General features: G+C 42.6%; 1 protein-coding gene across 8 annotated transcripts in view; it reads left to right on the top strand.

Moving 5' to 3' along the window:
* The window catches only part of plch2a (phospholipase C, eta 2a), a 132,941-nt gene extending 119,095 nt beyond the window's left edge, over positions 1-13,846 (top strand). For 5 of the 8 annotated variants that reach the window (XM_047582832.1, XM_047582841.1, XM_047582821.1 and 2 more), the window contains 10 exons: positions 349-449; positions 627-715; positions 1,561-1,743; positions 1,941-2,048; positions 2,449-2,573; positions 2,909-2,993; positions 3,477-3,623; positions 3,710-3,789; positions 7,713-8,088; positions 11,037-13,846. In XM_047582832.1, the coding sequence (XP_047438788.1) occupies positions 349-449; positions 627-715; positions 1,561-1,743; positions 1,941-2,048; positions 2,449-2,573; positions 2,909-2,993; positions 3,477-3,623; positions 3,710-3,789; positions 7,713-8,088; positions 11,037-12,631 (2,889 nt within the window). In that variant the 3' untranslated portion in view covers positions 12,632-13,846. Of the gene's footprint in view, positions 1-348; positions 450-626; positions 716-1,560; positions 1,744-1,940; positions 2,049-2,448; positions 2,574-2,908; positions 2,994-3,476; positions 3,624-3,709; positions 3,790-7,712; positions 8,089-10,358; positions 10,388-11,036 lie in introns of those variants that run through there. The other 3 variants (XM_047582849.1, XM_047582857.1, XM_047582866.1) reach the window with 3 other exon arrangements.
* The last annotated feature ends 2,135 nt before the right edge of the window (positions 13,847-15,981 follow it).

Raw genomic sequence — 15,981 nt, 5'->3', positions numbered from 1 at the left:
ATTAAAAAGCTAATTTAAAGTGTGACGTGTCATTTCACTGTTACATTGTATGTACCCAGACACAGCAACAATCTTCTTAGTCAGATGAGTGCGGTGGAGATTCTCTCCCTGACAAAAATCCTAGTGCCTAAATAGTTCAGCATCGTAGCAACAACGGTGTGTGTGGTCATATCGGGGTTTTACTGTCGCAGGTAGTTGAGGTGGAGTTCATTTTTCATTGTGAGCTAATGGTTCTTTTCAATATGGATCCATCTTCTAATTATACATGATTTGTTTTGGTACATTTAATTTGCTGAGCTCTTTAACCAGAGTTATGTGGTTTTCTGCCTTTTACTCTTTATTGTGCAGAAAAAGACGTCCAAATTGAAGAAGACGTCAAGCTTTGAAGACACGGATACAGACCAAGAGAGCACCAGTAGCGCCTCCCGTGCCCCTGTGCACCACAGCAAGTATGCTACACACACACACACACACACACACACACACCTCTAGAACAGTAATTCATACATGCACACCTATACATAACTGTTACATAACTTGTTTTCCTCTATATCTAGATAAAAGATTTGCCTTAATTTCTATGTAAATCGTTGTACTTTTGTAACCTTTGACCTTTGACCTCACAGAAAGAAGAAGACCATGAAACTGTCCAGAGCTCTGTCCGATCTGGTGAAATACACGCGTTCTGTGGGTCTGTACGACGTCGAGGCACAAGGTGAGCAGTTACGTTCATTCTGTGCAGAGTTTAGCTTTATTCACTCATACAGTTAAGTTTTAACTGAGAATTGCACATCCACAAAGTAGAAGATGAAAGTTGAGGGATAAGATGCGATTAAAACAACGGTTTAAGGACACGTGTGGAGTTGGATTTTGCATGCGCTGTGATTGATGCCTCCACTACCCTGTGTGCTTCTGAATAAAAAAAAAAAAAACGTGCCCTGAACTCATCTGGGTTTGGTCTTAACTTATTTGTATGAGCTACATTATCTAGCTTTAATCTTCTGGAGATTATTTGGTGACATAACCACATATATATTCAGATGAAAGAAAACAAACAGTTAATTCCATAATTTATTTACATGATACACAACTATTTACTTAAATACCATAAATTTGATTCATTTTCTGGAAATTACAGACTGGATAAAGTATGTGTAGGAACCCTGTGAAATGCAAACATTAGTAACAGACAACTGGGAACTAGTTTTACTTTCAAACATGGAAGACGTATAGTCTTGCTGATAATTGGCGTGGGTCATACTAGTCTGACTGCAGGCCTGTATAAGATGACCCACAAACATTTGAATTGAAGAAGTTTTTGAATCTGGTGAAGACTGGACTTATGCAGCTCCGACCCCATAACATTTCATTCTTGTTATTACTGTATTTTTACTTTTATTGTATTGTATTTCTATTTCTAATTCTAGTTTTACACCTATTTTTCTTTTGCTAGTGGTCTTTAAGAGTGTTTTTTATGTACAATTGGACTATTGTGACTAAACAATTTCCCTTTTCGACGTTTAAAGTCTACCTCTCTTTTCTTCATGTCTTTGTTTGCAGCAAGCTGCAGCTGGCAGGTGTCGTCACTGAGTGAGACCAAAGCCCACCAGGTGATGCAGCAGAAAGCTACATCCTTCATTCACTTTAACCAGCGGCAGCTCTCCCGCATCTATCCTTCCTCCTACCGCGTGGACTCCTCCAACTTCAACCCCCAGCCCTTCTGGAACGCTGGGTGCCAACTCGGTAAGAGCTTTACCAAACGAACATGTGCTCCGTGCACACTCTGTTCAGAATTATCTGGGATAAGGAACGTTAACCAGTTAACCAGTGATTTAATCCTGACAAGTTGTCTGCCCCTCCATATAGCTGTTAACTGGGATATTAAAATATAAAATCCTACAGCCTACAGGTAATAATGAAGTGAAATGCCTTGATTTCAGTTGCACTCAACTACCAGTCTGAAGGCCGGGTCCTCCAGCTCAACCGAGCCAAATTCTACAGCAATGGCAACTGCGGCTACATCCTCAAACCAGTCTGCATGTGTGAAGGTCAGCATGTAAAATAAGGCATTCATGTTGTGTTAGATGGAAAAACAGAGTTTATTGTTAACGTAGACCTGAGGAATAGTTTGTAATTTCAGCCTGTAGAACTTTAACTATGCCTCTAGCTTAGAATTACATTTTAGACGTCTGAAGAAGTTTTCTACCTTTCTGCAAAAAATGACTCATGAAAGTAGACAAAGAGAATCCAATCTGTGAGGTAAAAGTAAGTGCAACTCTACCATTAGTTCATTTAAAGACCAAATTAGACTCCATGTGTCTAGAGGTGTGTCTACTAATCTTAACTGTACTTTTCATGCATTTCTAAGTGAAATAATTATTACAAAATTATATTTATTTTAGGAATTTACAAGAAATGATGGGTTATTTCCTTTCCCACCCACTGCAGGTGCCTTTAACCCAAACCTGGAGGACCCTCGGCCTGGAGAGATGAAGAAACAGCTGGTATTAAAGATCATCAGTGGACAACAGCTTCCCAAACCCAAAGACTCCATGCTTGGAGACAGAGGAGAGGTGAAACACACATGGCTAATTGTGGTTAATTTTCTGGAAATATCTGAATGAAAACATCCTCGTGTGTGTGTGTGCTTGGTTGGGTCTGTTGTCTCCAAGTTTTAAAAGTAAAAACAACAACAAAAAAACTGTTTGTGTGCAGATAGAAAGGAGAACATTTATCAGATCTTTGTTTGTGCTGCTCATTTTTGCTGCAAGCTGCATTAGCTGCAAATAGCTAGCTAATGTAGCTTGTAATTACACTCCATAATTATGTGCTAACACACGTCAATCTTTAAAGCAAAACTGGTTAGTGTGAAGCAAGCCCTTAAAACTGTGAAATGTTGTTCTTTCAGATCATAGATCCCTTCGTGGAGGTGGAGATCATCGGGCTCCCAGTGGACTGCTGCAAAGAGCAGACCAGGGTGGTGGACGACAACGGTGAGTAGCGGTTAGATTTATGGCTTAAAAACCTTTAGATCATATGTTTAGGTTTCCCAAATACACGGCTGTTAAATGTGCAGTACTATTAAATAGCCACACACCTGGTTGATGATGTGGAGAAGATTTAGGAGTAAGAAACCTAACATATGTCTAACTGATTGAAGAAATACATTTATTGGTTCTTACTCTTTGCTTGTGTGTGGTGTAGTCGCCTTTATGGTTCCTCATGTATAATTGATCAACTCAGCATGAGTGGATGTGCAGAGGCAGCTTTCTCTCACACATACAGACCTTGAAATATTGATACACTCTCCTGGCTCCTTCATTTTCTCTGTCCTCAGTCTCTAGTGTCCTTTCTATCCTTGATATTTATCTGCCTGACTTGTCCCTTTTCTTGTTTTGTCACACTCTTATCTATTCCCCCTCTGTCCCTTTCCTCCACACCATTTGCTGGACCTTTTGGGAAATGTGGACCTGTAGGGTTCAACCCCATGTGGGAGGAGACTCTGGTCTTCACAGTCAACATGCCAGAGCTGGCCCTGATACGTTTCCTCGTGTGGGATCATGACCCCATCGGTCAGGACTTCATCGGCCAGCGAACCATCGCATTTAACAGCATGATGCCAGGTAACGCACACCTGGACCATGTTTTTACAATTTTTAATTTATAAGAAGGATAAGAAAAGCTTGGATCATCTAAACTCTGTGTGCAGGTTATCGTCATGTGTACTTGGAAGGTATGGAGGAGGCTTCTATCTTTGTTCATGTGGCTGTGAATGACATCACTGGTAAGGTAGGTAAACCGAGGAAAGGTCTATCATCTTTGTTCTACTGCAAACATTTGAAAGACAGCTTTACACTTTTACAGTATTAACATGAGGAGATTTTGGGGAAAATTATGATAAACTATGGGTCTGTGTTAATTAAAACAGCTTTTTGAAAACAAATTATACTACGAGGCCGGTTCATTAGTTATAACTGGTCAACTACTCAACAATAAAAATATCTAATCAAGTAATCAGAAGGTAGCAACTTGGCGCATTAACACATGTTGACGTGGTCAAACGGATCTGCTGAAGTCCAAACCGAGCATCAGGATGGAGGAAAAAAAGATGATTTAATTGACTTTGAATGTGGCAAAGTTGGTCCAAGATGGAGTATTTCAGAAACTGCAGATCTACTGGGACTTTCATGCAGAACTGTCTGTAAGGTTTCACAGAGAATAGTCTGACGCCTTGGTGACACCAAAGGAAACTGCCAGACTGATCTTAACCCACAGAAAACCATCAGTAACCACCACAATAACAATATTACAACTGAGGTTTTCAGAAGAGCTTATCTGACAGCACATCAAACCTTAAAGCAGTTGAGCTACAGCAGCAGCAGCAGAAGACCACCACCACCACCACCACCACCACTGGGTTCCTGTCAGCTACGAAACAGGAAACTGAGGCTGTAGTCACATGAATGATGACAAGAATGGAGTAGTAGATTGGAAATGTGTTGCCTGGTCTGATGAGTCTCGATCTGTATTGCGATTTTGTTTGTCAAAATTTTCCTTTTATTCATTTATTCTTCACATGTTTCTTGAGGTTGAGTCTCATTACTGTTATTTAGAATCCTGAGTTGAATCATGACTTGTCAGAGGTAAAGATTTCTCAGATTTTGCAATTGTGTTGGGTTCTCAAAGCAGACCAAGAGGAGAAAGAAACATTTTCTGGTTCCACTCAAAAACTCTTTCCCGTCTACAGTTCTTCTTACAAGCTTGTTGAGAAATTGAGCGGCTCAGGGCTTGTTGTCCCAGAGACATTCCTGCTACTGAGACTTTTGTTGAAACACCCTAGCACGATGTGGCCCCTACTTGCTACAAACCTACCCAGTCTAACATTCAACTCAGAAAACTGACCTGAGTTTCATTTTTTCATTCTCACCATCAGTTGTGCAACTTCTGTCCCTTCCAGAAACTAAGAAGAACCCCAAATATTTAGTGGGTTTATGCTTGAGCACGTCGTAACGTGAGAAGAGATCCCAGACTTAAACAGACTTTGCATTCAAGGACAAGAAAGACATTCTGATACTGACAAATGCAAAGGTCCCTTGAGGATACAAACCTGGAAAGACTCCCAGATCTCATACAGAAATAGGCTGTTTGCACACTGGACTAAACAGTCCTCAGATATCCAGATGGAGGATCCTTGCTTTCACCAGCTGCAGGTACAGTTGAGAGGCAAGCCAGGTTAATTCAGCTGCTAAGGATGAGATGGCTTTCCACCCAAAGACTGAAACGTCCTGAGACCCAAGCATTTCTTTGGAATGCATTTTAATTTCTTTAAAATAAGATTAAGATCTTCAGGGATTCGGGATTAGTAGGAACTTAATAAATATATTAATAAATATGTGGGACGCAGGGATTATTTCGCTGTATATTACAATTAAAGTCAACAGTGTAAACCAAAATATTAATGCAAAAAGCACAATTGGCAACAATGAAATCCCAACGTCCTCAAACAAGTACTTCTGAATTTGTTATATTTACATGTCAAATCAAACTAGAAAAGTTAATAAGCATAAATTAAAAAAAAAAAAAAAAAGTGTATCAACCCTTCACTACCAGTACATGTCCTCTTTATGAGGACAACCGGTCTAAATGAAGCAGAATAAGCTGCAACAAACCTAAAACATAATGTCCCCATATGAGGACGCTGGGCGTCAGGGCGTCAAGGACAAATTGTCTGGATCTGTTTATATTTGCTGGTCACCAAACCCTTGCAGAATTTGACTTGAGCCAACATATCTCTCTCTGCCTTCATCACAGGGACAAAAGCAGAGAAAAGGTATTAACAACGGGACTCACGATTAATTTTGCATCTGCAAAACGAAAAACTGACAATGAAACTGTTCCATGACTAAAATAAAATGTTTGTGTTGAAGCATACATATGTAGTACAGATATAATTCACCGTTCTATTTTCATTTGAAATCCATTTTGTTTCATTGTGCTGAACAGTCTCCAGCCATGTTGTAAATGATTTCTCTGTTCGTATGGTCTTGTTTTAAACTTCCTTTTTTCTTCAACTATAGCCATGAGCCTTCTGTTGTGGTTTTTTCTCTTAACCAACCCCCTCCTCTTTTTTTTTTTTTTTTTTTTTTCCCTGTCCTCATCTTCTCCCTTTCTTATTTTTCCTCTGTCTGTCTGTTTGTGATTTCAGTGGACCCCTCCTTTACCAAATGCTTCATTTAGAGGCAGGACATTTTTAGGAGTCCTGATGCTGCCACTCAAAACTCAGGTGTAGTTTGACCCAGTTGGAATTTTGCATGAGCCGCACGCTCCACCTAAGTGACCCCCACCCCCCCCCCACTCCCTTGCACACGCCCCCTTCTGTTGAGCCCAACTCCAAGGCCAACTCATGCCTCACATGAGTTATGAAGGCTTGACCTGCCTGCATTTTCATTGACCCCACTCCCCCTCCTCCTCCCAAATAAACCCAGAAGTCAGGAAGTCTGTTTTTACTCTTCAGACAGCATTTATTTTCTTAACTTGTGAGTTTTGTTTTTTTTGTACAAGGTTCAACAAATCTGGTCCCTTTGAAAACAATCCTTAAAAATCCTAGTGCCAGTTTTTATCATTTAAGCAATTAGTTTAGTAATAATACAGTATAGAAGAAATTTAGCAGATTGTGATTTGTATCTTTACAGCAGGTCAAAACTTTTTTCCCACAGTTTTCCTTTTCCCTAGTGAAACTTCCTGCAGTGGAAATGCATCTTATGATGCCTTATCCCACTAAAGCTCCATTTGGTTTTGCATCTGCGTGGACTGGTCCAATATTTCCTGTGAGAAAGTCAAAGTGACTTTCACACTCATCACTGTCATTGTATGGATGTCCTTGTTGTTCTCATAATTGCTGTCCGTCATTGTGATTTATGACACATACCATGTAGCACCTAAAGTCATGTCAGTGCATCAAGTGTTGGCAAATCTGATTATTATCCAAACACGCAAAGAGTTTGAACACCAGCTTTGGTTCTAATGTGTTCCAGTCCTCTCGTAATGTTGACGCAAAATAGACCAGAAATAAAGCATCTAGACAGATTTTATGGCATCATAATTGCTTCAATAGCACAATATGTCAACCTCAGTATAACTTGGTGCAAGATTTTTTTGTTACTTTAAACCTTTTTTCGTGTATTTGTGTTACTGTTGTCCATCTACTATTTTGTAGCAGTAGTTTTGTACACACAGTGTTTTAAAGTCATAGTGTACAGTTGTAGAGACAAATGACTTGAGGAACTCTTTGTGTGTTAAAACTTTAACCGGTAGCTTCAAGCATGTGTTTGTCCAACTAACGGTTTAACAACAACACTACAGGTGCTGTACGTAGATGTGTAGGATCTTAAAATGTACAACATTTTGAATTCGAGTGGAATTCAAAGCTAGTCGGCATGAATTACTGGTGAAAGATCATGGTAATGTAATCTATGGGTGATAATTCCCATAGGTTACAGGAAATCTCTTGGGTAATTGTTGGTAGTGATGGAATTTGTAAGTCTTTAAGCATGCTCACTGTACTGTACAACAGCCCATGCATTATTGCTGTAGCACACTGGTGTGGACCACTTTCATTATGGCAGATATGTTCCTTGACCTCACTGTGATATGCATTATTGTTTAAGATTGGTTGGGTGTTTGATTAATATGTTTTGTTGTGTTTTTGTCAGGCCAGAGCAGCCAGCGGCATAAAAGGGCTGTTCCACAGAAACCCAAAGCAGGCTTCCCTGGACAGCCATGCTGCTGTACCCCACAACCGTAAGCACCCGTTTGGTGCCCACCTCCTGCGTCGCACTGCCAGCGCACCCACCAAAGGTCAGCCCAAACTCAAGAAGGGCTTCCCAGAGATCGCCATCGACACCAAAGACTGTAGCTCAGAGGGCGCTAGTGAGGAACAAGAGTCTGAGGACAGGTGCAAGACCTCTGCAGCTGCCTCCCATCAGTTCACACCACCACAACATCGCAATTCAGTGGGATGTCACCAAACCAAGGGCCCCAAGGACAGCCCTGACACCAATGGGGCTTTTCACCCTGAGGAGGGTAAAGGTAAGACCTCCTTTTTTGCTCAGCCTCGACCCATGAGTGAACCTCTGAAACGGGCCAGCCGGCTCCGCTTTCAGGACCCGCTGGACGCGAAGCCAGGGGTCTTTGCCCGTGTCGCACTTAACAGCTCAGGCAGGGTAGGGATGTCCTCCAACTGCATTACATGTGTGATTGGCTCAAAGGAGAGTCCTGAGGCTGATAGAAAATGTCAGATTGAGGAAGGGCAGGGATGCAAGTTCAAAATGGCAAATGAAGACAAATATAACTGCACCTCCTCAGGCAAGAAACAAGGTCAACCAGAAAATGTTGCCATGCCCCCGCCTGTAGCTACCCACTCAGACTTACAGCAGTCTTCTAACAAAACCAAGTCATGCATGGAGGCCCAGTTGCAATACCTGCCCCAGGTTCTCTTGAGACCTAACCCATTCCCCAGATCCAAAGCCAGGCAAACTATAGGTGCCCAGCTTATCCGACCTCGGTCCGACGCATCACACCGAAGCAGTCGGTCCTGCAGCGTTCCTCGCAGGCGTGCCACCAACACCGTTACCCCAGCGCCGAGCCTCACACCAGACTGCAGAACCAGCATCTGCTGGCAGCAGGCAACACCCCCCGACTATGGCGCTGTTTGCGGCTCAGCGTTCGCCCTCTTCACAAACAGTAACACAAGCGAAGGTCTCTCGCTCAGTGACGGTAGCAGCAGCGACAGTTTTGGCAGTCTGAGCAGCTTGGAGTCGCCTCCTATGTTGCCTCCACGTTCTGTCCTCGACAGCCGTAAGAGGGCTGTGGGCACCCTGCAACGAGAGATGAACGCCCTGTTCGCACAGAAAATGGAAGAGTTGCACCATAAGTCCCCCATGTTCTGCGCTGGTAAGATATGTATGAGACAGGCTTAGCAAGAACCCAGTAGATGCCGCGCTGTAGCCGTAGTGGTATGAGTATTCTAGACTCCAATTAGCCCCCAAACATGCTAATAACACCAGTGTCTCGTAGCCTGTTCTGTAAGAAGATAATCTTTCTTGTACCGTATCATCCCTAATAGTTCAAATCCTACCACCATGCCCCTCCCTTCATTTGAGACGTTTAATCTTAAAACTATACGTTCAATTAATTCAGTTTGTTTTTGTCATTCATACTTCACTTTATTCTACCCACGTGCTTGACAGAGGAGAAAAGTGGTAAGTTTTTACCCTAAAATCAATAGAAATAGTTTTAGTTTAACCTGTTCATTTTGAAGCCCCTTGGATTTCCCTGTGTTTAGTCCACGGCAGTAATCAACAGGTTGCTGTCCCTCCTAAGACAGGACATATATAGAGAGAGAGGTTTTGAAGATGAAGCAGTAGATCAAGTCTACAGTTATCCACATCTGTACTATATGCAATCTGTTATTATGTCTGCGCCATAATAAATATTTTGCATCTTTCTATGTGGAAACCTGCAAAAATATATGGAATAAATTCCATGTTTTGTGGAAAATGTTTGAAAAATTGAGTGTACGTGAAGAGAAGCCGCGCTCGCATGAAGTAATTTGCTGGACACATAGAAGAGAAAGTGTAACAAACTTATCGATCTCATCACGCTAGTATCAATCTGATGCCAATACTAGCCTTGGTATCGATACTATCGATATTTAAATCGATACACCCAGCCCTAATTGTCTAGCAAAAGTGTGGTTCCTAAGCAAGTGTATCTGTAATAAAGGGTCCAAAAAAGAGTTTTTCAGCCAAATATTGCCAAGATACCTCGAGTCTAGTTAGTGACTTATGTGTGTGTGTGGGTAATTAAAATGGATAGTTCTGGCTTGAGCTTTGAGTATCCTAGCTAATGTTTTATAATAGTAATGAACTGATGAGCAGTGATCACAGATCTTGAAAGAACCCATCATCACACCCATGCTGGATGTTATTTATCAAATGAAATTATAGAGTAATCAGTCTTAGTAGTATGTTTTTTTTTATATAACTAATCTCCAGCTCCTGTTCTTAATTACTGTAAACGTATAGACTACTAATAATAATACTAAACTTCAGATTTACCACATGACCTGCATTTCTTCGATCTTTCTAGCAGCTTTACAGCTTCTTTTTCTTTTCAGTGCGAAACAGATGCTGTGACATTTGTTCTTTTCTGAGACCAGTGTGTGACAAACCTGTCTGGTTAAGATGCTTTCTCTGGCCTGGAAATTGTTTCCTTCCCTCCATTTCTCCTCCTCTTTCCAGATTGGCTAAATTCCTTTTTTCCTCTCTGTCCCTTTTGCACGCCGTCTCTGTTCCTAGTGCAGAATTGAGGGGATGACCAAAGCCAGGTAAACTTCCTGATGCATGCATGCAGCATGAATACATCTTTCACTCACCTGCCTGCCTCTCTGTTTCACCAGCCGGCTTATCTGTGGTCCGTATGTCAGACACCTGCGGGGATAGAGGGGGTTGTGAAGTCCATATTGCTCTGCATTTTCACATATTCCAAAAACTGCAATAACTGTCACAGACATTAAATGAAATGATGGGAGCACCGTGGTAGGTTTGGTCTAAATGCACCTAATTTAGGGCAAGTAGCAAACAGTTGGTGAAATGTTGCAGAATACAGGATCTAACCTTGAATGGTAATTCCACTTTATCATAATCTTTTCTGCATTAATGAAATTTCGGGTGTGATTTGCTTACATTTGAACGAATGGTGTTTGGATGATCTACCAAAACTTTTCCGTTTTAGTAGATCTCTTTCCACACTGTGCAAGTCTAATTATGAATATGGGTCCATCCAGAGACACAAGAACAAACAACATATGCAGCCAGATGCAACAGAGCTACAAAACCTGTAGGATGTATGATGTGGCCAAGTGGAATTATGATTATGGACAGCTGGTGGACATCTAGCCACTGTTTACTCAGACCAGTGACCATGAAGCCAGTTTGTTGCAGTAATGTATTTCTTTGTTGTCCTTCTTTCCACAGACTGTTCTCCAGTGCAGAGACCTGCTGCCCCTCTGCCGTTTTTTGCACTAAAGTTAGAAGACACCAGGAGCGTCATGCGCTCGAACTCAACTCCAGAAGAAAGCCCGTCTTTACGTCACTGCTCTTCTACACCACCACACCCGTCATCCACAGCAATAAATGCAGACTCCCCATTGTCTGTTTCTTCAAATGGGTTGGTACAAAGTCCTGTCAAAGCAAGTGGAGACCCTAAGAAACATTTTACCCTTACAAGAACTACGCCGACCCCCCAGTCAACCCCTGCTGATAAGACTGGACTATCACAGCACTGTCAAGACCCGCAAACCAACAGCATCACTAAGTCATCTGTGGGCAACACACCAAACCAGAAGAAAGGCCAAGTACCTATCATACTAAAGAAAAGTGATCCAGCAGTGTCCACTGGAACCCCTGCAGTCCAGACAACCCAGATCAGGAGAGCCCTTTTCAATAATTTGCCATCACACGCACCAGTAAGGAGAGCAAAAAGTGAGGGCTATGTTCGTGCGAATGCAGCCATGGCTGGGCAGGCTCAGTCAGCAGTACCAGAGGTCACCACGGATGCAACCATGAACGACCGTCTTTGGAGCAAGCTGGACCCGGGCAGTCACAGAGATAGCATGTCTTCCTCTTCTAGCATCTCCTCAAGCGACACTGTCATTGATCTCTCTCTGCCTAACTTGTCCATAAAGGGCCTCGCCAGCCTGCCTGCAGTCAGCAGTACCTGTAATCCTCCCTGGGTCGCCCGCCATCGCTTGCCGGTAGTCTCCTATGATACTCTGCGAATTGTCAAGAGCAAATCAAACCCCAATCTTCAACAAAGTGAATCCCCCAAAGATGAGCTCGATCCCCATCCACAGCAGCCAGCCCAGGAATCTTTTGTGGACTCCCCCAACAGATTGACTCAAAGGAGGCACACCTGGAGTCGGCTTTACATGGAAGGACTCAAGGAGTCATCAAACAGAAGACAATCCACGGCAGCTAAAAACCCAACGCCTACAACTTCTGTCTCCAAAAGTCTTGGGGATCTGACGTCTGATGATATTTGCTGCAACTTTGACAGCAAGTACCGCAGCATCAGCCGCAGCTTCATCGTTAGGCCAACCAGAGACCAGCTTCGTAGAGGTTTCCTGCAGAGGTCACAGCCACCGAGCAACCTGACAGAGCAGCTACGGAAGTTGACTGACGTGGAGCCTCTCACCGCTAGCGACTTTGAACCACAAAACCGGCCCGGAGAGTCACAGGAGCAGGACGAGACCATGGTGCGAAGGACCTCTTCAAGGAGTCAAAGTAGAGTGCGTTACATTGCAAACAGGGCAAAGAAGGCCCAGGAAAGGCAGAGGCTCCAGGGTCTGGCCCAGGGTAGAAATGCAAGCTTCAGCATGGGTAGTGGAAGCAGTGCTAGCCCCATTGAGGAGCGGGGGAACCCTGAAGGTGCATGTTGTGTGGCCCGGAGTCCCTGCAGCAGCCCAGACCTGTTGAGTCAGCTCACACCCCTTGAATCCCCCTCCCCTATCCAGTCCCAGTTCTACCCAGACCCTGAAAACAGTGGAGTCTTTTTCAAGATCAAACTTTAAGACTTTACTGACTTGGAACTGAGAGTTAAGAGACACAGCTAGAAAATAAAGGCCATTCCCCCCCCCTCAAAAAAATAAATGGTCATATGCATATCTTGCAGAATATCTCATACAAAAGTGATACACAATATATTTATCCACATTTATTTGTTTTGCAGTCAGGTGTTGACATCCTTTTACATTGACACCAATACAAAACTCTCACAATGTAACAATGAACCAACAATTCTTCTTAATGAGATTGTGCTCAACCTTTTTATTTTATTTTATTTTATTTTTTTTAAACCTGTGCAATCACAAAGCACTGTCCTGAGGCAATTCTTCTAAAGCAACGATGTGTCATTTGCTTGCACCGAATGTTAGATAATGGCCAGAATGTATTTAGTAAGAAATACATTTTTTTGTTTTAGTTTTTATATGTTGTTCATGTCTTCTACTCTCATGGCGTTTGAGTATGTTTTGTAACGTTACACGAGCATCCAGTAGCAATAGAGCACAACTAGAGGATAGGATTTATACGATCCACTGTTTTTATTAACTTCAACTGTAACAATATACTTTTAACTGTGTTGAATTTTAGATATTTTATGTCAAGACGGCATCAGTCCATCCATCCACTAGCAATATTTTGAAAACGATGGCATGGTATTATATTGAATATATATATATATGTACAGTATGTATGACGCTATAAGCCGAGTCTCATGTCTTTGCTGAAAAAATGGAAAGAAACGATTCCTACAATGCCAGATCGAAGGTCTTAAATTTAAGTATTCTGTGTTGAATGGTTGTAATTTGATCAGAGCCGCTAATATTTTGCTAACTTACCTTTAGCATGTCACAGCACTGGAAACCTGTTCTTGATATCGGTGGTAGACTGCTACCGAGATTAGCCCTTACGTTGACTGCATGTTCTTTTTTATGCGTTGTAGTGTTAATCCTAAGGCTGTGCTTTATTTTACAAAGACTAAACATTTGTTACTGTTCACCACTTTGTTTTTTTTTTTGATTACTACATGGGGGGGTCAAAAGAGCATCATGTTTGAAACCCTGTCTTCTCATCGGCCTGTGATACTAAAGCAAGATGGAAATGATCTGTACTGAAGCATGTTTATTTGTACTCTTTTCGTTGCCCTGCCATGCCAGACTTTTAGGGATGATATTTGATTCAAACAGTGTGTACGTATGACCTGAATAAATCTTAAATTAATATTATTGAACATTTCACAACTCGTTCATTATATGTGTCCTGCTAATATTTCAACTGCTTTTTCGTTTGCTGTCTCACTTCAGAGAGAAAAACAAGTCCAGAACAAACCAGTGGAACCGAGCCTCATGCAAGTTAACAAGTCTTTGCTCTTGTTTTTGGCAGGCTCGGCTTCTTGCTCTAATTATGGCCGTCACCTCTCTCAACCTCTCTGACAAAAAAAAACTCGGCCTCCTGCAGGAAGAGAGAGCGTTCTGGGACAAAGACTTGACTCTCCACAACAGACAAACAGCCCAACTGCTCATTAAAGGAGTGAAAAACACTATTGTCAGGATCCCTGGGCAACCAGATTCACATCTTTTTAGGATTCACTTCAACTTGTGCAGTTGCGAGAATGTGTTATGTGCTTTCTCTTAATAAAAGCCCATTTAATTTTGTGGCATTCAGTAACCAAGTATAATAATAATGCTCATTCAGAGCTTTTAGAAAGCGTTTCTTGAAGTCGGGGAGCGGGGGGGGGGTGTACTCCCTTTTTGGGGTCGAGGAGCTATTGTGGGGGGGTAACGCTGATGAAAGAGGCTTGAGCACTGCTAGAATATCATGGCGACAGTTCACATCAAACTTTATTTATATAGCACTTTTCATGCGACTCAAAGTGCTTCTCACAAATAAGAACACGAAACGTTACAAGGAACAAATCAACCCACCTGACACCCTCCATACAGGTACACACTCACACCCATATACACACTAAAAGATATTAATGAGACGTGGCAGGGCACTGAGGCTTGAGGCGAGGCGGACGCTACCTTTTGGGGGCCTGTCCACGCTGAGGGGTCTCAACCTTTTGACAATAGGGGCATCGCTGCAAAGAAAGATTACCCGGGCAGACAGGCGGGCCTCAAACCTAATTGCGTCCAACTGAAGGGACTCAACAGACAGCGCCCCCGCGGGAGACGGGAACAACACCGAAACACTGGCGAACTAATGGGGGGGGCTTACATCTAACAGACAAATAAGAATCCTCTTCCGTAGGAATTAATGCTCCCCTTTGCTATTGACATGGCTGAAGCAGCAGCGAGCTGAAAGCAGCTCCTCTATCAAACAATACAATCCTGAGGCCCATCTATCACCTGTGAAAGGACGTTCAGGAGCAGCTTAATGACGAGCTGCAATGAAGTCGCCGCTTTGCTCCAATGCTGATTAATGAAGCGACCGATGCTGCATATCTGTGTCAAACCTGGGGTGTGGAGGCTCCAAAAAACAAATCACGTTTGGAGGAAGACTTTGGGAACCACCGCACTTAAATATTCTCAAAAATCTCAAAACCTGACCCCAAAATCTGAGAATGCGCACAGCCCGCCGCGTATTCTCAGGACCCAGACGAAGGCTTCTCCATTATCAAGTCCGCGGTTTCCAAAGCCACCTCTGGCGAGCAGTCACAGTCTGCCAGGCCTCTTCTCCGGCTCTCTGAGACTTTCATGCTCATTTCAGCACCACGGACTCTTCTCCAGCCAGCACACAAACACAAAAGACGACTTCATTAGGATTCAGAGAAAGCTGCCGCGCCTCCTTTTAAAGCTGTATTTATCCAGACAATTTGGCATCTCTTGGCCTCTCAGCTGAAACCTCCAGGCCCTGTCTAGCACTTCAGGCCTGAAAGAATGTTTTTGTCTCGCGGAGCGAATGCAGCCACTCCTTTCAAGGTTTTTTGAGCAAATAAATAATTTGCTCTGTGGGCTTGGGCCGAAAAACAGAGCATGTTTTTGTGGATAATACTTTGTAAATACAAAGTATTATAGGGTTACAACACATTAAGATTTTAAGTTGGATATATGAGTATGAGCTTGGACAATTGGAGGAGTTTAAATTGATTTGAATTATTCATATTTCATATTTAGCAGCTTTTTTTCACTGACCAAATCCAATTCTTTCAATCTTGCAGTATTACAGCAGAGTTCTTATCAAGGACAGTAAAGACGAGAGGAACTACGACAAAATCTGGTCCTTTGAGCATTAATCTGTACCCCCACCGAAGTCATAGCTCTTCAAAACCTACGCACATTCCCCTCCCCTTCACAACGGCCCACTTACATAACCTGAAAAACAAACGTTGAGCAATCACACCCCTTTGGGGTCTTAT

Source organism: Mugil cephalus, chromosome 1 (assembly GCF_022458985.1).
Source record: "Mugil cephalus isolate CIBA_MC_2020 chromosome 1, CIBA_Mcephalus_1.1, whole genome shotgun sequence".
Taxonomy (NCBI): domain Eukaryota; kingdom Metazoa; phylum Chordata; class Actinopteri; order Mugiliformes; family Mugilidae; genus Mugil; species Mugil cephalus.
Note: the sequence above shows the minus strand (reverse complement) of the source record. Positions and strands in the feature narration are given on the sequence as shown.